General features: G+C 40.0%; 1 protein-coding gene across 1 annotated transcript in view; it reads left to right on the forward strand.

Annotated features, from left to right (window-relative positions):
* Window positions 1-24,275, forward strand: part of LOC103821145 (transcription initiation factor TFIID subunit 4-like) — a 145,325-nt gene that overhangs the window by 73,255 nt on the left and 47,795 nt on the right. The window contains exon 13 of the mRNA XM_030227644.2: window positions 1,616-1,672. Within this exon, the coding sequence (XP_030083504.1) occupies window positions 1,616-1,672 (57 nt within the window). The remainder of the gene's footprint in view (window positions 1-1,615; window positions 1,673-24,275) is intronic.

Here is a 24,275-nt window from a genome sequence, read left to right on the forward strand (position 1 = left end):
AGGTGAAGCTGATGTGCACACTGGAAGAGTTAGGCACATCTAAAAATCTCATTATTGTTTAATGTCACCCTGTGTTATCAGCACTGTGTTTTATAGGTGTGCTATATTAGCTGGAAAAAAATAATCCCAGTTCAAACAAAACCAACCAAACCCACAAAACCCACAAAGCTGACAGGAGAAAGGATAGAAAATCCTGTGCCAAATCAAGCCAAGGCACTCCCCAGGTGTAGCAAAAATAGTACACAACTCTTTTAAGTGCAAGCCCTTAAAAGTTATCTCCCTTTGGTTTTCTTAATGGATTTCTGAATTCTGACCAGAATATGGTATGAAAAATTTAAACACTGGAAAAAACCTGAGAATATAGAACTTTGCAAACAAATATTCTTTCAAGTTTCTGCCTTCAGCATAGCAACAAGCAGGGAACAACAGAGGACACAGACACTCCTTTAGGAGTTGGGTAAATGATTCCATTTTAAATCTCAAAGAAACACTGAAGCAGAACTATCACATCTCTCAGGTAGCAGGAACAACAGTTTTCCATGGATGTCACAAAGTTTTTAGAGCTTCTTGTAACTTTTTATGGAACATTTGCTGAGTGCTGACCCATCACACATTTATAAAGTATAATGTGTGTATTATCTGCCTCTTGAGTTTTGAATTACATCAGTCTGAGAATGTGTAGTGAGCACAAATATAAATGTAATGGTTTTTGAGCATGTGGTATAAAATACTCTGTGTCTAAAGGAATGTTACAGGTTGTTATTGTAATTAAATGATCTGCTTTTAAAGCTGTTCTTGGTTATGAAGGAAAATTCCAAAGTTGTCATTTAGCAATATTTATCCAGTTTTAATATTGACAACATTAATATTATGAGTAGAGAATGAATGGGTTTAACAGAGTGTATTTCTATGCTGTACTCAAAGTAAGCTGATATGGAACAGTAGTATCTTCATTATAAAGATTTACCTTTTGGGAGGGCACCTCTCCAGTGGTTCAGTGGTTTCCTTCATGTTTTCTTCACAAGCTTAGTTGCAAATAAAAAATTTTAAAATATGTGATTGTAAGGACTTAAATTTAAAAGTTTGGGTAATGGAAAGGGTGTAACTTCTGCTCTTGGATGCTTGAATCTGTTAATATTTAATAATTGAAATCTGAACCTGTATGGAAACTTTCACATTGACAAAAGCATGGTTGGGCTGGGTTTTTCTGGTTTTGGTTTGGTTTTGGTTTTGGGTTTTTTTGTTTGGTTGGGTTTTTTTTGTTGTTGGGTTTTTTTTGGTTTTTTTTTTTTTTTTTTTTGTGGTTTTGTTTGGTTTTTGGTTTGGTTTGTGGTTTTGGTTTTTTTTTTTTTTTTTTTTTTTTTGTTTGATTTGGTTTGGTTTGGTGTTTTTTAAATTCAAATCTTGACTGTATTTCATTTACAACTGAGCATTTAACCTCATTTTGGGGTGAGGCTCATGGGTTTGAAATTGCACTTCTGTGAATTTCAGTGTCCCATGTTTGATACCTTGTATCCTGTTCCTATTTCTTTGCTATTTTTTAACTTACTGCAACAGATGAGGGGTTCTTAAACCATCTGTTAACCTTTTTTCCCCATTTTTTTTAAACATGTAGAGTCGCTCAAGGCAAGAAGACCCAGAGCAAGCTAGACTGAAACAAAAAGCAAAGGAGGTAAGCAGAGCTAGAGATCATTACACTTGACATTTCAAGGCTTGAACATATTAATTTTTTATGCCTTGCTACTTGTATATCGTTAATAAAAATCTGACTAAAAACTTTTTAGGATGTATTTGTTGCTTCGCCTTTGATCTTAATGTTTGCAAACTAATACATTAATACATGTGAAGCCTAAGGAGATTTTATAAGAGAATATTTCCATACATTACATTTTCATTTCCATTTTAGGTAGCTGTAGCTTTTGTTGGGTTGTTGATGACAGCAGCTCTAGATTTTGGTGGAAAATAGATGCCTTTGTCTTTTTGTGAAATGTCGCTTTCTTAGAAATGTGCTACTTAACCATTTTGTTCTGGTAACATTCTTGCAAGTAATGTAATTGCCAATCATTTTCTCTATCCTGTGATTCAGTGGACTGTTTACTCATTTGTCTAAATTACAATAATCTAAAAAATATCAAATAATTTCCCGTGAAGCTGTGATGTGTTACTCTAAGAGTACCTTAATTTGCTGTAAATGAGTGAGTGTCCTTTGCTTAAGGCATCTCATGCCTTAGGATTGGTTTGTAACTTAAATCAATTAGAAAGATTAAAATATCCATCAGTTGAAAGCAATTTCAGCAAAATGATGCCATTCTTTTTAGCCAGCTTGTTTGCATATCCACATTAGCAGGTAATAATTATGCTCTGGAAGGTAAGATATACAGAAAAATGCATATAGCAAGTCCTTTGGTATTGACCTGTTCTTCCTGTTTTGTTTCCCTCTTGGCAGTATTCTGGAGTCCCGTTAGCTAAACAGATTTTATGTATATAACAGTCAAAAAAATCCAAATACGCGGATGAGTTTTATTTGTCTTCACTTCATTCTGTGATTATGTTGTAAGACTTGCTGGAATTAGTTTTTGTAAACATTAGACCAGGCCTTGCTGTTACCAGGGTTGGATTTGTCAAGCAGATATTGAAATGAAATACAGTAATGAAGTTATTTGGCAGGAAAAGAGGAAGGATTTTAATATTACTTGGGTTTTGTAGGCAGCCAGAGTATGTAAAGGAAGAATGAGATTTCTGAGAGCACTTGGTGGCAGCAGAAAGGGGGGTTGAGCTGAGAGCTGAAGGTGCTGTGCTGCTGGAAGTGAGCAGAGCTGGGATTAAATGCATTGCTGCTGCATCAGTGTGGCTTTCATGGGCATTCTTTCCTGCCATTGGAAACCTGAGGAGGTGAAAGGCAGGGCCAGTCAGGACAGTGTTGGAGCAGTCAGGGTGGAGCAGCTGTGGAGGAGCCCAGTGGCTGCAAGGGAGCCCAGGGTGAGGGCTGGGTTGGGCACATCCTTGGGGGGAGCCACTGGAGGGGCTTGGGGCACAGCATCTGTGGGTGCAGGGCTGGCTTTGGGTGCTGCAGGAGCTCCTCAGTGCTTGGGGCACAGCATCTGTGGGTGCAGGGCTGGCTTTGGGTGCTGCAGGAGCTCCTCAGTGCTTGGGGCACAGCATCTGTGGGTGCAGGGCTGGCTTTGGGTGCTGCAGGAGCTCCTCAGAGGAGCTTTGGGCACAGCATCTGTGGGTGCAGGGCTGGCTTTGGGTGCTGCAGGAGGAGCTCCATGTCACCATGATATTTTCTGACATATCCCTTCACCAGGATTTCTTCTCCTGGGAAGCTGGGAAGTTTCACCTTCTCCCTGTTTTGCTGCTTTGGAATGTGATTTGGAGATTGTTTATCCAGCATGTGAATTGTTTTAATTTAATGACCACTCATGGTCCAGCTGTGTCAAGGCTCTGAGGAGTCACAGCTTTTTCTTTATCATTCTTGTGAAGCCTTCTGATGTATCCCTTCTCTTTCTATTAGTATAGTTTTAGTATAGCTGGAATGGAATGGAATGGAATGGAATGGAATGGAATGGAATGGAATGGAATGGAATGGAATGGAATGGAATGGAATGGAATGGAATGGAATGGAATAGAATAGAATAGAATAGAATAGAATAGAATAGAATAGAATAGAATAGAATAGAATAGAATAGAATATCAGCCTTCTGAGAACATGGGGTCAAATTCTCATCTCTCACCTTGTCCTGGGGACCCTCACAAACACCACAGCTCCTCAGTGCTTTGGGCACACTGGGGCTGTGGGTGCAGCTCTGGCTGTGTCTGGGCCCTGCAGAAGGAGCTCCTCAGCCTGGCTGCTGCAGCCTCTGCCCTGGGAGCTGGCCCTGCCTGCTTGCCCAGCCCACTCACAGAAATGCATCATCTGCTGGCACCACTGATGTGGAATTTCATTCTGCATGTTTGAAACCATAGGAAATGTCTCTGGTTTTAGTAATCAGGGTTCTAAAGCTCCAGAGAGTTTCACTTAAAATATTAAATTTTAGTTAGTAAAAACATTTTCTTTTGCAAAGGGGAGTGTGGCATGGTACTGGCAGGATGTTGGTTTAAGATTGTTCATATTTTTTTCTGCGCTGGTTACTGGATATATCCTGACATCTTAAATTATTGGCACTGCCAAAATAAAAAAAAAACCAAAAAACAAAACAACCTCATTTTATAGAATAAAAGGTTGATTAGAAAAACTGTCTTGGGCATGGCTTTGTCATTTGAAATGCAAAGTTTAGAATCAATGCCAACAAAAATGTAAAAATTTTCAAAACTTCACTGTTAGCTGGGCTACTCTTACATGTGCTTATGACCAATAGCTCAGAGAGAAATTGTGTTTCTTCCAGCTTTTGTATAAGCTGATGAATAAAATACTGCCAGCTTCAATAATAAGCTGGATTTGAAGCTGTGATTCCATGATTTCTGTCTTGAATATTGCCTAAAGACCTTTGTTGCACAGATATTCTTGTGGCCTATAGTAAAGGGGTGTTAGGTAGTGTTTTAAAACGCACAAAGAGGGCACCCAAGAAACCTGCAGCTCTTCTAGCTTGTATTACTTGTTTTATGATATGATTGCCATATAGCTTGGTTTTTAATTCCAGCAAAACAGCTGGTAATACCATTATTATATTCTGAAAATGGAGAATGGTTCAGGCTTTAATCAGTTTGAACAGTGACACTACTGACAGAGGTCAGAGAGAGAAAATGAAGTACCAAAAAAAGTAATTTGAAGTCTTAAAAGTCTTCTAAATCTTTCCTTAAAAGGAAAAAAACTATCGAAAACATCAAAGGAACTCTGGAAAATGCTGTCTTGGAATGCAAAATAAAGGTACCAGTGGAAGGATAATAGAACAAAGAGGAAAGAAAGCAAACTAGGAAAGGGTATTTGTTCCAAAACATTCTCCTTCATGGATATTTTGGAGTGTTCATTCTGTAATGCTCTGTTTTCCTTCCTAATTTAAGAAGAAAAAAAGATTAGCTCAGTTTCTTTCACAGAACATCTACCAGTTGAAAGATTCCTTCTTGCTTCTTAGTGCCATAAAGACAGTGTAAGTGGAATCCTTTGAACACATTTTAGAATTAATTTGATTAGGTAAAGATTATATTTTTTCTCTGTAATTCCATCTTGATCCATTTATTAGCCATTCTTCAAACCACTCTGCATATTGTTTAAACCAAATTGGCATAAAAAATCAGGTTTAAACTGCATTTAAATACTTACCCAAACAAAGGGAAGGCCCCTCTGCACAGGGTCTTGTTGCAGAGACAAGACAGACACGGGTTTCATTCCTAGCCAGACCAGCACTGTTTTAGCTAAGGCACTGCAAACCCACTCTTGATTTCAGTCTGAGTGACTTATTTTGCTTTGGTATGAACCTGTTTCTAGTGGACTTGAGTGAAAGCAGTAGCAGAATGTACCCATGGAGGATTATCTTGCTCAGAACTCTCCATTTACTTTCACACTTCTAAGTTGGTGCAGCCTTTTGTCAGTGGACAGCCTGTGATTGTTTCAATTTTAAACCTATTTAATAAACCATTGAAAATATTTTCCATTGAGACCATTTCAAGGAAAAATTATGTTTTTCAGTTATTACTTTGTTGCATTGCTTTGTAGCAAATTCTGATATGCCTGACTTGGTACAACTTAATGTAAGGAATAGCATCATTTGTGAGCAATGTCTGTTTTGTTGGAAATTATATAAATTTCCTAATTATTTTTTCTAATTAATGGTTTTAATTAACTTTTAAATTAATTGTTGCAATCCATAATAAGCAGGGTATTGATAATAAGCAGTGGAGTTTTCCATTTTAGCCAACACATAGTTAAGTTTTTTCAGAGACTGCTGTTGTTGAAGTGTGATTAGAAAGTCACTGAAACTTTTTTCCTAAACTAGCTCTGATAAGCTTCAATGAACAAAGCATGACTAAAGCTTTTAAAATCAAGTTTTAATAAATACACTGATTTATGTAGCCTTGAAGTAACAAATGTAAGTTAAAGAAATTATGAGTTCTTTAATTTCCTTAAAAAGCTTCATTAAATAGAACATAAAAGAAGCCATATAGCTGATAGCAGGCATAGATCAAGATTAGGAATATCTGAGTCAACACCTAGTAATTAATGATAGAAATGATTTAAAGGAAAGGCAGGCAGGGTAAGATCCTTACCATCCATTCTGTCAGGGGTATTCTGCATATCAGGGTCTGTTGCCTAGAAAATGTTTTAATTGAAAGTCAAGTAGCTGAGGTTGATCCTGAAAGATGAACTTGGTTCAAATTTTTGTGTCATCACCAAGCAAGAATATGGCACAATAATGACTAAACCAGACCCTGTAAATGTCTGGGCCTGCATGCAGGGTTAGATAACCCCCACTGGAATCTGATCTCAGATGTGCCCATCAGCCATGCAAGGGAACTCTCTGACCTCTTGATGTTCACACCAGAAGCCTTCAGATGCTGGGGAAGGCGCCAGGCACCCTCTGTGTGCCCCTGCCAGCAGAGCTGGCCCAGCTGCCTGGGGCTGGCCAGATCCTTTCTGGTCCCCTGGCCAGGAGCTCTGGGAGTGTTCAGGTCCTGCAGGGGCACAGCAGGCAGAGAGAGGCTCTTCCACTCTGGGAACCACTGCCTTGGGTGCTGCCATCCCCCACCTGCAGTGTCCTTTGGAGCAAGAGCCTTGTTTAGACTTTGGCCTGGATTCTTTTCTGAGTTCTGTGCAGTAAAATATGGGGGCTGTTAGCAGGTGGAGTTCTAGAAAAAGCTATAGGATCCTTCTCTTCAGAATAATGAAATATGTACATCCTATGATGTATATCTTATGTGTTCTAACATTGCCTTAGAGGTTTTAAATCCCTCAGAACTTAACTTGTAGCACAATTACTGAAACTCCAGCATTGTATATTTAGTGACTACAATAGGAAAAGAGTTTTACACTAAATAAGTTCCTTTCAGCACATGTATCAACTCAGTAGGAGTGATTTCTTTTAAATATTTAAATGATAGTTTAGTGCAGTTATCATAATTACTGAAAATAAGAAGCAAATGAAAAGGATTTTGCTTTGTTTGGCAAGTTTATTTATTCACCTTTTCAGCCAAGTCAAAGAACTTATATATTTTACTGCTAAAGCAGTGTCTCAATGATGAGAAGTCTAAGTTTTTTATTTTATCATGCTTGACATAAAAATATTGATCCAAAAGCAACAATCTTATCCTAAATTGCTTTCTTCTAACACAGTTCACTGAGAAGTGGGGTACTTGAACAGGAAATTTAAGTTAAATTTCCATGCAGCTCTCTAACCCATCTGTGTGTCAGTAAGTGGAAAGAAGGAAAAGCTGTAAATGTGATACCTGAAGTAATGATGAAGCAGTGTTAAAGCAACACTGATTCCTCAGAACAGAGTTATTTCCTGAATAGTTTTCTGCATCAGGTTACCCGTGCTGCAGCTGTGATGCAGATGGAGTGCAAGCATTTTAAAAATAGAGTGTAGAGAGTCAGGTAACAGTCACTTTTTTTATACTTTCCCTGTACCACAGATCTGTTTGTACCCAGAAAAATGCTCTGACCATTCCCATCTGGCTTAAGCTGGATTTGGCTTCAGAGTACAAGATTTTTCTGAAGTTACAGAGTTGCTGCAATGACCTAAAATGTTAGTCCTAAACCTGCACCTCAGAGAGGAGTGGTCCTGTCTTACCAGTGAAAATACTCTCCTGGAAGTCCTGCTGCATTATTAAGTTTCCTGCTTGTGTTAGCTGTGGTTTTTTTCCCTTTTAGCAGATATTACTTTAGTTGTACAGGTGTATTATGGTAACAGTCCAAATTCTGATGGCTGAAGTTGATTATAAAACTTATAACCAAGGACAAGAGAGGAATGGTATTACATTTACATGTGCAAATGGTGCTGGGGAAACGAGACAATCTCTAACCAGGAATAAGTTTATTACATATGGATCTTGGTGTGTAAGTCTTCCAGATTCCCTGTGTTTCCAGGGATGAGGTATTGCCCTGTGGTGAATTCTGGAAGTCCTGAAGAACCTTGTTCAGAAGCAATCTTACTGTTCAGCAGAACTTCTTGCATATGTCTTTGTAAAATTATAGGTGATGACAAATCCACCCTATTCTCCTGGGCTTAGAGCAGAAGTTGTGGCAAGCTGTCTGGCTGAAGTTGAAGTGTGGTGTCACCCTTGCTGTACAGAGAGTCAGAAACTGGATAATTGACAGAAAAATGCTGGGGGATCAGAGGAATGGCTGTGATATCTTCCAGCTGACTCAAGTTATTTATTCCTGCTTAGGTGAAATGTATATTAATTAGAGCTGAGTCAAGGGCTGGGGTTTTTTTTGTCTTCTCTCTAACCCAGGCTTGACCCAAGCTTATCCTATTAGTCTACCACAAATCTAAATTAAATCCAGTGCTGTCCAATGTAATAATTTTCTTCTACAAAATCGAGTTGGTGGCATTCTGCAGTGATGCATTATTCCAGCATACACATAGTGCCCAGCTCTTGTTTAGTTTTCATGAATGCTTATTTTTCATGACTGATGAAAACTGTTGAGTTTAGCATTCTTAAAGGGAAATGCTGTTTTTCTGATAGAGGAGCTAAATACACAGCCATTTTTAAGTAACAAACTATTTTTATACCACCATCTTTATAGTATAAAGTAAGAACACTTCTTTATCTTTGTTTATACTTGCTACCTAGAAAACAAACCCTTAGAACTTGGTTTACACCTGTGTGAGTGCCTTGTGTGAGAAGGGTCCATGTATTGCATCCATGTTTTTTTCCTCCTGAAGTTCTGTGTCACATCTGGGAGGCTTTGCAAGGGAGGTGTTTGTAAGCAGGAAAAATGAGGTTGCATAGCTTGGAGAGCAGGGGATTATGCAAAACAAAATGGGACAGGGAGCATGGGATTGTTCAGCCTGGAGAAGCTTCAGGGTGACCTAATTGTGACCATCCTGTACCTGGAGGAAAGATGGAGAGAGACTATTTACAAGGGCCTGGAGCAACAGGGCAAGGGAGAATGGCTTCACACTGACAGAGGGCAGGGTAAGATTAGACATTAGTAGAAACTCCTCCCTGGGAGGGTGGGGAGGCCCTGGCAGTGCCCAAGGCCAGGCTGGATGGGCTTGGAGCAGCCTGGCACAGTGGAAGGCGTCCCTGCCCACGCTGAGAGGATTTTCAAGTTCCCTTCCAAGCCAAACCATTCTGGGGTTCTGTGGGTGTGACAAGACAAAGGAACAAGAAAGCAAGCTGTCCACTCGAGCATGTTCCTTGTTTAGCTGATGTCTCACTGAGAATTTGAAAGATATCAACCTTCAAATTAACCCAACAGCAATGTAATTTCCTTAGATCTTGTATGACAAGTGTATTTGTCCTGGTGCAATCTGCTTTTTGAGGCTTTTGCAGCTATTCATAACCAGTGAAACAGAGGAATTTTCTTACCCTGCTGCCAAAAGGGCTCCCATTTAGTGCTCTGAGAATGGGGGGCATGAAACTACTGAGAGTTGGCTTTTCTTTTTGTGATTATTTCTTGTTTGCTCATGTTTCCTAACAAAATGGTGAGTAACTGTGTACTCTCATTTTTCAAGTAAAACCAGTGAGGAAGAGTCAAGACTCATTTTTAAACTATAGTTTCCTTCTGGTATGAAATATATTTGGGTTGTGTTTGAACAGATCCAGAAGGGTAGTACCTATTACAAAGTCTGCTCTACCTAGTGGATTTTATTTCTTTTAAAGCAAAAAGGTGGTAGGGAAGGAGAAAGCCATCCCTGTTGTCTCCATCACCTTCCAGCACACACACCCTTATGGAGTCCTGCCTAACACAACACAAGGCTGTTGAAGTAAGTGGCCTCTCATTTGACAGCAAAAAGACAACTTAAATGTGAATTTAAAAATGTGAAAGCTGTTTGCAAAGAATTTTTGAAGCTGAAGGTGACTTTGCTCTTCTGAATTTAACCAAAATAGTCCAGCAGGAACTTCCTCCTGTAAAATGAATTTTTTTGAAGGTGGTAACAGTTCAATCTTCAGACCTTCAGGTCTCCTGTAGTTTTGCTTCCATGTCTGTAGGAATAACCAGTGCTACTGCTTTTTGATTTTGGACAAGTGGAGGGTGGCAGCCCCCTGTTTCTAATCCCTTTTGGATGCCTGGACAGCTAAGCTTGGTAAAAGATAAGGGGGGGCTATTCTTTTCCATGTTTGGTGTGTAAGGTTTGTGATGAGGGTGGTTTGAGTTTGCCTGTCCTGAATACTGACAGTTACATCTAGAAGTTCCAGAAGAGGCAGCGAGGAATGAATGCAATTGGTACTTCCTTTTCTGAAAGCATTTTAGAAATTTTTAAAAATCTATTTAAATTCTATTTAAATATAAACACACACACTATCTGTGTGTGTATACACATATATATATACACCAGATGAGTTTGTGCAAGGGAGAGGTGAAGACTGAATTTGCAGTTCTCCTTTTGCTTCAGTGGTATTCTGTCTAAATATGGGTCTTCCTCAGGTAGAAACAACCTTGTTCTGAACAATTTATCACACTGGCATAGACGGGGAAAAAATTAAAAAAAAAATTAAAAAAAGCTGTTTGCAGCAAGCTGTGAATGTGGAAAAATCACGTAACTGTTTTAACTGAGCACTGCAACAGATTTACTTTTGTGCTAATTTGGCTGAATAACCACACTTTAGAATATGATTGCCTGTTTAATAAGTAGAGGGCAGCAAATGTCAGCTGTGTCTGCTTGTCAGAAGCTGAGAAGGTTGCTCGGACAACAACATGAATTATTATTTAGATGATTTGGCCCCTTAGTCAAGCCTGCTCTGCTCTAGAGCAGCTTGCGGGGGTGGGGGGAGGTCAAGGTGTATTTAGGCAAAAGCCTGCAGGGCAAATTTTCCCCCATCCCCTCTGTGCGCGTTGGTTTCTTACTCCAAAACAAACCTGAATGAGGGCTTTAATTCTGCTGCCGAGCTAACGTGTTTGTAAGCCCTGTTTGGCAGCCCGGAGCGCCCGAGGCAGCCACAGCTGCCAGCTTTCATCTGCCCCCGGATCCTGCGGGGCTCGCGTCACATGCGCTGCCCCGGGGCACGGAGGCGAAGCGCCCGGCTCTGTGTGCCCCTGTCTGCTGGGGCTGGGGCACATCCCGGCTCTGTGTGCCCCTGCCTGCTGGGGCTGGGGCTCATCCCGGCTCTGTGTGCCCCTGCCTGCTGGGGCTGGGGCTGCTCATCCCGGCTCTGTGTGCCCCTGCCTGCTGGGGCTGGGGCTGCTCATCCCGGCTCTGTGTGCCCCTGCCTGCTGGGGCTGGGGCTGCCCATCCCGGCTCTATGTGCCCCTGTGTGCTGGGGCTGGGGCAGCCCATCCCGGCTCTGTGTGCTCCTGCCTGCTGGGGCTGGGGCTGCCCATCCCGGCTCTGTGTGCCCCTGTCTGCTGGGGCTGGGGCTGCTCATCCCGGCTCTGTGTGCCCCTGTCTGCTGGGGCTGGGGCTCATCCCGGCTCTGTGTGCCCCTGCCTGCTGGGGCTGGGGCTGCTCATCCCGGCTCTGTGTGCCCCTGTCTGCTGGGGCACATCCCGGCTCCTCTGTGCTCCTGTCCACGTCGCGGTTCCCGTGTCCCGGTCCCGGCTGCTCTTTGTGCAGCCCCCCCGCACACACCTCCCCTGCTCCCGCAGCCGCCGCCCGGCCGCAGTCTGGCTGGCTGCTCACACGTTCTGTGCTCTCACAAGAATGTATCCGTTTGTTTGGAGTGTGTACATTTCATAGAGTACGCTGCTTTTCATAAAATCTGGGATCTGCTTCTAACCTGGTCGTGGAAGATGAAAGAGTTTGTGGGAGCACAGTTAAAGCAAAAGTTGAAATGCAGTTGTAAAATTTTAAACAGAGTAATTTAAAACTTCCTCACCAGCCTATTTTTGGGAAAATTTAATACCATTAACAGAAGGGTAAAAATTGTCCATTTTGGTGAACTAAACACTCAACATTTCTGGCTGTAGCTAGCTTTTATGCAGCTCTTCTCTAAACTACATGCTAGGTGGCTGGGCAGTAACACGCAGGGGTCATGAAAGGTGTGTTAACATCTATTTCCTATTTTTAGTTTAGTCTTGTCGTTCAAAAATACTGTGTCAGCTTGTGAAAGAGTTACATCATCTTAGCTGAATAAAGAGATACTGCTCAACATACCCTGAAAAAGTAGTTACCCTGCAGTAATAGTTGTAATCTTTTAAATAAATAAAATTTCTTATTGTCATTCACAATATAGAGTGTTTTCCCCCTAAATAGTTTTGTTAAAGGTAGGCATGATTCTCTCTAAAATGTAAACACTTGAAAGATAATAATGTGTTTTTAATGTTATTGAGCAGTTCAATAATGGTTTGTAAGAGTTTTGGTTTTGTTTAGTATTACAAATTGCTGCTGAATTGGTGCTTAACTTCTAGATTTCCATGGAAATGGTCATAAATACCTGATTTCCTGGAATGGGAAAGTATGGTGTGTGCATTTATGCTGATGAGTGTCTGTACACTGTGGTGTTACAGCTTCCTACAAACTGCTACCTCAGTATTGGGTAGGGTTGAAGGGAAGCAAGTTGAAAAACAGTGTGGTGCCATTACAGTCCATGGGTTTATTGACTCTGCACAGCCATGAGGTACAGAGCAGCCTCTTACACTGCTGTGTCCTTTCCCTCCACAAGTAGCAAATGTATTTATATCCAGAACAGACATTTATATTCTTAAAACAGAAATAATACCCTGTAGATTCTGAAGATTTTTCTTAATGGCCAAAAGCCATATTCATGTGGTGAGGTGCTTGAAAATCTATTATTTAAAAAAAATTGTAATAATAAAAAGATTTGTGCTGGCAGAAGTGCTCATATCTGGCAAACATGTCAGATAATTTAAGTAAGCTTTAGGAAAGTGTCAAAAAATACTCAACAGGAAAATAAAGCATAAGTGCTAAACTTGGGTGTTAATTGTGTTCAGGACAACAGGAGAGGAGCATAATGTTCATTCCACTAGAAACATACTAGAGATGAAATTGGTGAGAAGAGAGCATGTTTTATGAGTAATAGGATAATTTTGTCTATTTATTTTCAAAACCTTGTTGAAATTCTGGGGAAGTGTGAGCTGTGTTTCCTAGAGCCCTTAGTCCTAAGGCAGCCCAGCATTCATTGGCTGCAGTGGGCACCTGCCAGCTCTGGTACCTATGGAAGTACCTATGGAATTTCCAGGATTCCTGCCCTGCCTTAGTGGGACAGGGAATGATTGTGAAGGTTAGTGAATACACATCATCACTTCACTGCATCTGCTGCTGTTTAATTAAGTCAACTGCTTTCAGCTTCCTGTTTTGAGGAACAGGAAATTCAGTATTCAGCAAAATTGTTCTCTCTTTTAATAATGGTCTGCCATCAGCATTTGTTAGTCTTCCCTTCTTAAGCAGCATGTTCAGGAATCTCTTGTGTGTGTCAGAAAACAAAAGTATGGGATGATTTCTTCCTCCCTCTAAGAAATAAGTGTTTCCATCCTTTTGCTGCTTTTGCCTTTTTAGTGATCTAGGTGACTGCCAGCTAGAGTGCTGCAGACCTTCAGGGTGCATGGAAGCACCTAAAGAATGTGGAGCTCCATTAGCTCACCCTATGAGCTTCTGTAATGAAGTCTCAGACTGAAAACTTGTACCTTATTTTAGGGTGCAGAAATCAAGCAATACTCTAAATTTTAGCAGAGAAAGGTAACTTCAGGCCATGAGAGACTGGCAAAGTTTCCTGAGACCATTTCTTTATCCCAGTTTTGTCAGTGTTTAATCTGGTAGTTGACACAGAGGTAAAATATGCTTAACTATTGAATTAAACTTCTGTGTGTTTTGTGTGCAGTCATGGTGCTCAGTACAAGGTGCTGGGTCTCAGTAATATGTGACAGTGTTCTGCTCCTTTATTTATTTGATGATTTGGATAGAGAGCAACTATAATTAAATACCTTGTACATTGTTATGTTGTCTGAAATGCATATATTTCTTAAATTTATCAATGGATGCTTCTGTTAACATTGCAATATAGGATGACTTCTGTGATCTGCTCAGCTACACAAAATAAAAAAAATCATAAATGTACATTTTATAAATATCCTCAGGTAATTTTAACTGAGGCTTTAAAAATAATTTCTGTCCATCTAGCTTTGGGGAGAAATAATTTCTGGGAAGTCCTAAAATTTGAAAAACAAACATCCTAAATCCAGTGGGTAAGGAAGTGTGTGCCTTAGCAGGTGTGCCAGCATTCAGGAATGCTGAGGACATGTAGGAGGCTATGTAGCAAGTATGAGAATGATCTGACTGTTCTGTGAGGGAGATTTTTTTTTTTTTCCTGTCAAATAAAATGAGTGCATTTTTGCTCCTGTTACTTTTTAAATGTGTGTCCCTTGTATTTAAATGTTATAATGAATTCTTCTGCCCCACCACTGTAACTATGGAATAACTCTATTGACATCAGTAGCAATATTCAAAACAAACAGAATTTGTCCCTCTGGTGTCAGATATAATCTCATATCATAACAACTCCTGTGGACAATTAGGATTTATTGCTATCAGCTGCAGCTAACATTTTTGCTGAATGCTAAATACTTTTGCAGTTGTATCTATAAAATGACCTGTGTATGTTATCACTGGCCAGGGTCTGTGTACGAGTCACAAACAGGATGGGGCTGCTAGGAACATGCCTTGAGCTGCTTTATTTTCCAGCATCAGTCTCATAATCTAAAAATCATAAGTTAAATCCTCACACAGAACACCATTTATTGTTGGTTGGGGGTTTATGTAGAAGTTATGAACGGGATGGGATTGTTAGGAAGGTGTTTTGAGTTGTTTTATTTTTTAGCATTGGTTTTATTACATGGTTATGACCATGGGAAGATGTTATTAGATTTTATTACATTTTGTGTAAGATGTTATTACATTTTAGGCAGTAGTTAAAGAACTTAATGTTACAACTTACTTTAAAAGTTTTTTGACTAATTATACAAAGCAAAAGTATATTGACAGTAGTTTTATCTAATTACTATGAAGTGTATGTGTTTTTGGTTAAAACAATGTTTACTTATTTTGAATACAATATTTGCTTGTAAGTGTTAAAACACAATGAACAGAGCTTTATTCTTAAGTTTAAAACTTTTTAATATTTCATTCTTGGTCTGCTGCCTGGGATGTGAGCTGCTGGCATCTTCCCATTGTCATGGCCGTGTAATGAGGCTGATGCTGGAAAATAAACCAGCTCAAGGCACGTTCCCAGCAGTGCTGTCCTGCTGGTGGTTTGCACACAGACCCCAGCCTGCCACATATATATGTGTATGCAATTTATTGAAAATCGGCCCTAACCAATCAAATGTGGTGATTATGCATTGATTTCTGGGTGTGCCTGTTTGGTGTCTATTCCCATCTCCTTGATTTTGTTGCTGAAGGTGCAGTGAGGAGCGAGGATGTCAGTGCAGGGTGTGTTGGGGCTGTGCAGCAGTCCCAGGAGCCCAGCTGCGTGCAGAGCCCTGCCTCTGCTCACTGCTCTGTGCAACAGTAAGCCTTTGTGACAGGCTGCTTGCTGAACCCTTCCTGCCTGCATATGGCTCAGCAGAGTTCACTTGTTAGCAGATGATCCTTTGTGCCTCCATGTTAACAGGGGATACTTCCAGCCTGGGTTTGGAGCTGTCCTAGGCAGGGTTGTGCTGGGTGGGCTCCGAGATAAGTTGGGAAGTGCACACGGACAAGAAGGGGAAAATGAGCCCAGCAAACAGTGGTGATTCCAGTGTTCTCCTTGTCATCCCTGACAGTGTTTATTGTGCATTTAAAACCATCTTGAAACAGCTGACCAGTTCTGTAATGAAACATCATTAAATATTCTTCAAATTTCTGGCCAAAAAGCAACCTTTAAGGGCAGTAGAACAATTATGTCTTAGGGGACAGTATTTTAATTCCCATATTTTTAAAACTGGGCTGGTCAGAAAAATGTGGGGTTTTTAGACATTAGGATTTTGAATATCAATTTTAGAACATAATGAAGTTTTACCCTTCTACCTTTAAAATTTGAAGAGGAAAGTCAGAATTTTTTTCCCCCCAAGATTGTGAGAAAGAGGAGCTTGTAATGAGGATATGATCTATAGTTCTCCTTACTTATGATAATATGCCAAGGAATAGAGAGCAAAAAACATAGTGGAATTTTTCTGTGAAGAATTATATTCTGCTGGTGGTGACACACATTTTAGACTTGTAATATGTTGAAGGATTGTAAAAATCGAAATCAAAGCTTCAATATGCAATAAATTGAAAATTAATTAACACCCTTATGTTGTTTTGGAGATGGGATAAGCATTTTTAGGAAAAGCAGAAGGAAGAGTGAAAGATTAAAAATATTTTACTTGGAAAGAGGAAGGTAAGGAGGTACATTTTAGATCATCTCATTTCCTTTCTAATGCAAATCTGATTCTTTGATTATTCACTTATTTATTCTCATACAAAAGGTAGAAATTATGACATGTTGGGAATGTAGGCATTTTTAAAAATTCAATAATAATTCCTTTCATCTACTGGTGAAAAAGGATTTCAAGAAAAAATAATTTTGAATAGAATTAATTAATGGATTCTTAAAGTCCTGAGCATATAATGTAACTGCAGTTCTTTAAAGCAGAAAAACAAGAGAGAAAACAAATAATGCCCCTTCAGCAGATGCTTATTCACGTAGGATAAGTAGTCTTTGATTTTGGAGAGGTGGTGTGACTTGCAGTTGGAAACCTTGATTTATTGTGTCGTTATTTATATCTGCAATAAATGAGGAATAAGCATAAAACATGAAAAGGAAAATTAAGCATTATGCTAGTTCTCTTGCTATTTTATTTACAAGAAATAGGCATTTTTTAATGGTGTGTTGCTGTGCCTTTTGTTGACCATATCTGTGTGCCAGGTCTGTCTGCTTGTTTCCATTGGCTTGTCATGTTCACTAATTAGGGAACTGCTGCATGATTCACCTTGTTAATTAGAGGGACTTGCACACAAAGGCCCTTCGGGCAGTGCGAAAGAAGAGCCTAGCACTAGTGCCCTGAGAAAGCTACAGCCTGTGAAGTAATTCTTCTCATCTACCTTCTATTTTTTATTTGAAATGAATAAATCATTGAGATTTTCCTTGTGGAGTGAGAATGCAAGAATTCACATCTTTGTAAGATGTAAATTATATGTGATCAATAGAAGGGGATGACTACTGTATTGTACTTACAAGATTCCCTAATTTACTACTTGTCAGTGTCTGAGAAATTGCTTGAAATATTTTGTCCCCACGCTGTGGTGCGTTGTTCCCTTGATCTGCAGCACAAATGAGCAGCAGCGGTTTTGCTATAGTTCAATCTAAAATAGGAAAGATGTAGATTATTTAAATTCAAGCTTGTTTTGCATCCCCAGTGGAACTTCCATTTTCCAAGTGAACCCCCAGCCCCACCCCCACAACTTTTAAGGGGAAGAAGGTGGTGGGCGTGTGGCTATTTCTGTTCCCGGTGTTCTGCTGTGCCTCAAACCTCACTTTCCAGCAGAGTAGCACACTTGCTGTATTGTGCATTCTTTAGTTGAATATAGTTTCAGAATAAATTAAATTTGTTTTTGTCATGTCACTTAGACTTGATCAAACCACAATCCAGACTGCAGAAGAGGAAATTGCGTTAAAAGTGCACAACCAGTCGCTACACTGCACATTTCCCATCTGTTTATGACACTTCAGCCATTAACTCCAATGCCATTCTCTCTAACTATTTGATTAAAATTACTTATTACAGCCAAATGATTTTTAGTAGATTGCTACATTCGCCTCATTTCCTCAAATGAGGCTGGCAGTTTCAAGATGCAGATTTCCCATAAGAATGCTAGAGGACTGGTTTCAAAATCTGGGCATTTTCTTTTGGAATAGTCTAGTTAATAAAGCCTCTTCCTAGAATTTCTGATTAACTGCTATTTTAAATGCACTTTAAAATTCTGCTATTCTGAAGTTTTGTGCTAATGGAATATAGCCAGAGAAATTTTACCAAAAAATAGAAATACATATTTGGGAAAAAATGGGGGAAATGCTTCAGGCTGATGTGAGAATTTATGCTATGAAATACTGTCACTCTTCACTTCAGGGAAGATGAGATCTTCCTGCGTGCCTCAGTCTTCAGCTGGCTTCAGTGACAGACCAACCAAGAACTTCCTCCATCTTCTTAGTGCAGCTCTGGTGTGCTGGTTTTTAATTAATTCACATTTCAAATTGTGCCAGAGATGAACAGAAATAAAAGTAACCAAAGGCTGTGCTCTGCTTCAAACTCCTGATGCACGGAGAAGATGGTGCAGATAAAGTTCCTGACCTGACTCCCCTAGCACTAACCCAAAGTTGCAGTGGCCATGGAGAGTTCTCACTATCCAAGTAGCTGTTGTATTGCTCAGGCATGATGGAAGAGTCTTTGAAGGGTATTTTCAGAAAGGTTTATTGGACACCAGCCACGTGAAAAGGAAAGCACTTGGTTCACCTTCTAGTCCAGCACTGAGCACTGTGTTACAGTGGGCAGCACAGCCTTTGGGATTACTGCTTGCACTCTTCTTTTCCAGGGCATGATTTTAGAAAAGCCAGCTCTTGTTGAGTGTCCTCCCATCTGCCAGTGTTCCTGTCAGTTGTCCCAAAGCCACAACTCCACAGGTTTCCTGCTCTCATTACTTCAGTCTGTAACTCTGGACATGACCGAGCTCCGCTGTGTGTTATAGTCCCTGCTCTTGATTCAAACATCAGGTTGAGTCCTCACACAGTGTCTGACTTCAGGGGGAATGGAGTAGATCCTAGAAATCTGGGGAGTATAGTAAACCCCCCCTGAGATGAGCAAAGGGCCTGGGAAAATACCTTATCCATCTTTCTTGCCAGGTGAGGAAGTTCCACCGGGTGCTCCTGAGCTGAGGAGCCCCTGAGTGAAGCCAGTGAGCTCTTTGGCTCATGTTCTTCCCAGCCATCCTGATGCTGTCTCGTGTCCTTTGAGGAACACCTTGAGAAGATTAGTGATTGTTCATCATTGCTTTGCTCCAAAATAACATTAAGACTGATAATAACAAAAGAACAGATCTGTGAGGTTTTTTTTCAGAGCTTTTTTCTGATTTTACTCCAGGGAAGTTGCTGACACTCCAGCTCTCTAGTAGTGCTGATCCTGCCCAGTTGTCTGTGCCTCAGAAACCCTTTGCTCAAATGGGCTTTGCTCAGATTTGCCTTGGTAAATCTGCCACACTCTTACAGGACCTGACAAATAGAAAGGTTTAAAACAGATATATCTCCAGCTTAGCATAGGAGAGGCTGGAACTGGTGCTACTGGAGAGAAATGGTTTGAGGAATAGTATAACCAAAACCAGAGAAATTGTACTGGAGCTCAAACAACAGATTCTGAGGAGTGAAGGAATGTAATGATTAAAGTTACTGGAAGGACAAAAAAATCCATTGTTGTAGAACTCTTTCAGAAGTGTTTGAGGGATATCTTCCTTAAGTATTTATTATACCCTGTGTTGCTCTAGATAGCAATATGTAGCTTAAGAAATGGTTGGACTGTTACAGAGATAAATGTGTTTAAGTTAATAAATAATTAAATAATAGTGCCTTGTATTTGAAAAGTCAAAAAATGTAACCCAGTACATTAAAAAATTGCAAGAGTTTAAAATCAAATCTCAAATTCTTCATGCTTTTGATTTTTTATAAATGATGAGTCAGCTGTTAAGGATACTTCCAAGAAAATTAAACCTGTGACTATTTTTTATACACACACACACACACACACACACATATATGTATATGTATATATGTGTGTGTGTGTATAAAAATAGTATATATATATATATATATAATAGTGTGTATATATATATATATGTATATCAGTTCAGACAGTAGGTAGTCTTGAGTAGTAAGGGGATGAAATTGTAGATATAAGGAGAATTGTTTTCAAAATCCCATTTAACTGTGTAATGTACAAGACTAGAGAAAATGACAATTTTAAGGCTTTTTATTTCAAGGAAAAATAAAAATGAAAGGCAGGATGCACCTGGCATTTTCTGTATCAGAGTTTGACACATTGTCTTGAAAGTAATAGGGCACATTTAAATGGAAAATTTGAGTAAACTTGTAAAACATAATGAAATTAGGTGTAATAAACAGAAATGTCTGTTGTAGGAAAGATGCTTGGTCCTAAGTACTCCAGTTGAGATTCCAGAACTGTGTTCAGATGCTCATTATTTTGAGAAACAGTCATCTTGAGGCTGAAACGTTCCCAGCTTGGTCTTTGCCCAGGGTGATTTTTCCCTAACGCTATGCAATAATTTTCAGCTGCTGTTAAAAGTGTGTGGGTAAGAAAAAAGAAGAAACTCCCCTCACCAAAACCCAACAGACAAACACCTTCACAGTAAAGAAAAATCTTGCTCTAGTTCAGCTAGATGTGCCACCTTTGCAAGGGACAGCTGGAGCTTTTAGTGACTTGTGGGAGAACACTTGGGAAGGAGCAGCATCCAGCTTTGTACTGAGCAAAATCAGATACAATTTGTCAGAGCTGTGAATCTTTAAAAGTCTCATAGAATGGGTTTGGTGCATGACCTGCTGTTGCACAGGTGAAACCTCTCTGGTGTGGCATTTTTGCAGTACTTCAGTGCTTGGAGCAGTTCCTTAGCAGGCACTGGAGCTGTGCTGACCCTGAGAGATTTCAGAGCCAGAGCAGGGCTGGGGACAGCACAGGGCTGCTGCACACACAGGCTGCTTTGCAAGGATCCCTGAAATTCACTCCGGCACCCATCCTTCTTCATCATTGTCCTGGTCTTCTTGAGGTTCCTGCCAGCATTTTTAATGAGTTTCATTTTTAATTGCACCTTCTGTTGTGGCCATCTTAGGACATGTGTAATGGTTCTGCATTTCAGGCACTCCTCAGCAGAAAAGATGTTTTTCCAGGGGGTGTAATCAGTGTCTGAGACTGACAGATCCACGTTACAGAGCCATCAATTAAGACAAGTTTTTCTCAGCATATGACCCTGTTATCAGGAATTAAGCCATCCATTGCAAACAGAATTAGGAGGGATTTCCATTGATGCCTATTGGCTAGAAATCAATGCTTAAATCATTGTTTATATCATCTTGCTTTCATCAAACATTTCTGCCATTTAGCACCCTCTGTTGCCAGGTTCCTGCTTGGGGTTCACTGCTGCCTGTCCTCACCCATGAACTCTGTTGGTATTTACAGCCTCTGTGGTGCTGGAGCCTCCTCTCATTTCTCCTAAGGTGGTATTCCTGAGCAAGGCTGGGAATTGTGAGTAGATAAAATGTAGATCCTGGTGGGCTGAGTTGGCTCTGTGACTACAGAAACTTACTTTTACATCTTGGCTTCTACTCCCTTATCAAATCCTGTACTGGCAGTGTTTAAACATACATGACTACTTCCTTAAGCCCTTTCTTAAGCCCTTTCTTCTTCTTTATCTTCACAATCATCTCTGTGTCTCTGTCGCTGGGTTATTTTCCTTCTAGGCCAAAAAACATCCCTGAATTCTGCCTGTAGGCACAGAACCACCTCCTTGACCTTGCTCTCTCTCATGTGATCCCACTCCCTCTTCTCCCTTTAATTTTTGAAGGTATTTATATGTAGACTAGAATTTTTAGGAGTTCCAGCTGTCCTCTTACTTTCTGATCATATGGAAGGAAATTGCTCTTAGTCCTTAGCACCTACAGCTCATGCCCATATTTTATCTAGATTTCTGCTTTAGACAAAGCTCACTTCTGTTGCCTGACAAATAAGTGCATTCTTGGTTTTTGGAAATTGCTAAACCTAGCTTTTAAGATCTAGTGTTGATACTTCACATAGACATATGGCTGTCTTCCTTGTGGCATATGGCTTGTGGCACTTCTTTCTTAAATACCTAAATGTATCATGACAAATAATGATCTACAGAAAACAAACTAAAATTCTAGAACTTCTCTGGTTTGCTGCATTTCATTAAAGTGGTAGTGTTCTTTCTGTGGTTTTAGTGCTGTGCCATCATCACAAGAAAATGTCAGTGTTCAAAATAATGCTTTGTTCTTATGGTGTATTTTTCATCAAATGAGAGACCCTCCCATGCTAGAAATACATTTGGATTTGATAAGGAGTAAGGAACAGTATTTAATTTGTGAGCATTTTTCTTGTATAATATATTGGGATATTTGTGTTTTAGATAAATATTTTTACTTTCAAAAAAGTTCATTGTTGTTAATGAATGTGGTTCTGAATTGAAGCATTGCTTTCTTCCCAGAGGGCAGAAATTTTAATATGCTATTGATAAATATATCCATATTATTTGTGATAAAGGCAAGTTAAAGAAAGATTTTGCATCAGGAGCCCAATATGAAAATTAGAGTGTGAATGAATGCAGCTGTCAGACAGTTGCATCTTGTTGGTTATGCAGTGAGTTACATTCATTTCTGGTAAATCATGTTAAGTAACAGGAAATTATTTTATCAGGATGTACAGATAGTAACAGGTGCTTCATTTGTTTAAATATCCAGTAATTAGTAACTGGCTTAGTTAGAAGATAAACTGTGTTGCAGAAACAGGCTGCTTTGTTAGCTTTACAATAGAATTGATCATGTAAGGTCAGAAGCATAAGTAGCTTTAGTTTTACAGGCACTTCTAAGAGTAATTTCAGAACACTGAGGATGGTGACATTCAATTCCTGTTATCCTTAGAGCTGAGAATTCCCAGGGTGGTTACAGTGGGACCAGGTAAGCAAAGCTGGCTGCAGAGTCATTTCCACTTGACCCAGGGATGTGATTGCAGAGTGCTCTGGGGAGAAGAGCCCCCACAGGCCAGGGTCTGCATCTGGTGCCCAAGGTGCAGTAGCCCCTCTTTTGAACCAAATCCAAGATACTGCTTTTGTAAAAAATTATTTTGAACAGAGATTACAATTGGGGATGATGCTTTTCATGGAAAGGCAGATGATGGGTAGGAAGGAGACTGGGGCAGGTAATCTGGTGTAGGCTGTGGAAAAACAGAAGTATGTGACTGGGGAAAATAAGCTGAAGTTTTAATAGGAGTGTGAAGAAGCCAATAATGGTGGGGTGTTAAAGGGTGGTCTGGGATTTAAATAAAGTCTCCTCACATGTCTTGCTGGTAAGTATCTGTAAACTGCAAAGATGTTTTCTTGTAAGCAGCTTCATGGTTAATAGTGTGCAGGGAGGCTCTCCTGTCAGCTGGCATACACTGACCTCTGCAAGCTGAAGGCCTCTGTTGGGAATCAGTATCAGGATCATAACTCTTCTGATTATTTTTAAATGTAATTTTATGATTCTCTGCTTTCAGATGAGCTTTAAACAAAGCCTAAAAAACCACCAGTGATAATTTATAAAAGATTGTTGAGAATTTGTGCAGTACAGTATTTATCAAGTATTTTCAACACTTCAGCCTCTGTGATGAAACATCAGGATACTGTGATCTCACTGATGATGTGTTTGATGTATTAGAAATTTTCTGATCAGCATTCATGAAGGTTACATAAGGTTATTCTTTCCTGTTGTAGTTTACCACGGTGTGTGCTGTTAAACCAGTATCAGAAATGGGGTTGTGTTTCTGTCTGGATCTTTTGCACCTGGCAGCATATTCCTTATTTGTATTGCAGGAATGTCTGTTCAGCCCACTGGGGCTTGATGGTAAGTGGGGCATGTAGTGGAGGAGGATCCTTGTCTGGAGAGCCTATAGCAGACACAGGCTGGGTGATGTGGGGTGAGAGACACAGGCAGGTGAAGAATGAAGTCTTAGCAGAATTCACCCAGTGTGGGTAGAACAGAGCTCAGCTCCTTTGGCTCTGTCTCTTGGGCCAGCTGTCCTGTCAGGGGATCAGTTACAGGTAGTGGAAAATCTTGTGCATTTGTCAAGATTAGTGTATGATATCAAGAACCATCTTTAGTTTTTCTCACTCATTAAAAAAGAGAGGACAAAGAACCTGAGGAATAGATGAGTGCAAGGCTTCCTGCAGGTTCTTGAAGCTGTTCCACAGTTTCTTGGAAAAACCAGTTGGCAGGTTTCAAAGTGAGGGCAACTTTTATCCCACAATGGGAAATTCAGAGAAATGGCACATTTTGCTTTACAATTTACATGTGCAAAAAAATCTCAGCAAGAGGCACTCTGTGCTGATATTCCACGTGGAAACAGCCAGGATATAGTGTAGTACAGCTAGCACAGAGAGCCAAGTAAGTCTTAGCTTCCTGTGGGTTTGAAAATGGTGACTTTGGAT

The sequence above is a fragment of the Serinus canaria genome, chromosome 11 (genome assembly GCF_022539315.1).
Source record: "Serinus canaria isolate serCan28SL12 chromosome 11, serCan2020, whole genome shotgun sequence".
Taxonomy (NCBI): Eukaryota; Metazoa; Chordata; class Aves; order Passeriformes; family Fringillidae; genus Serinus; species Serinus canaria.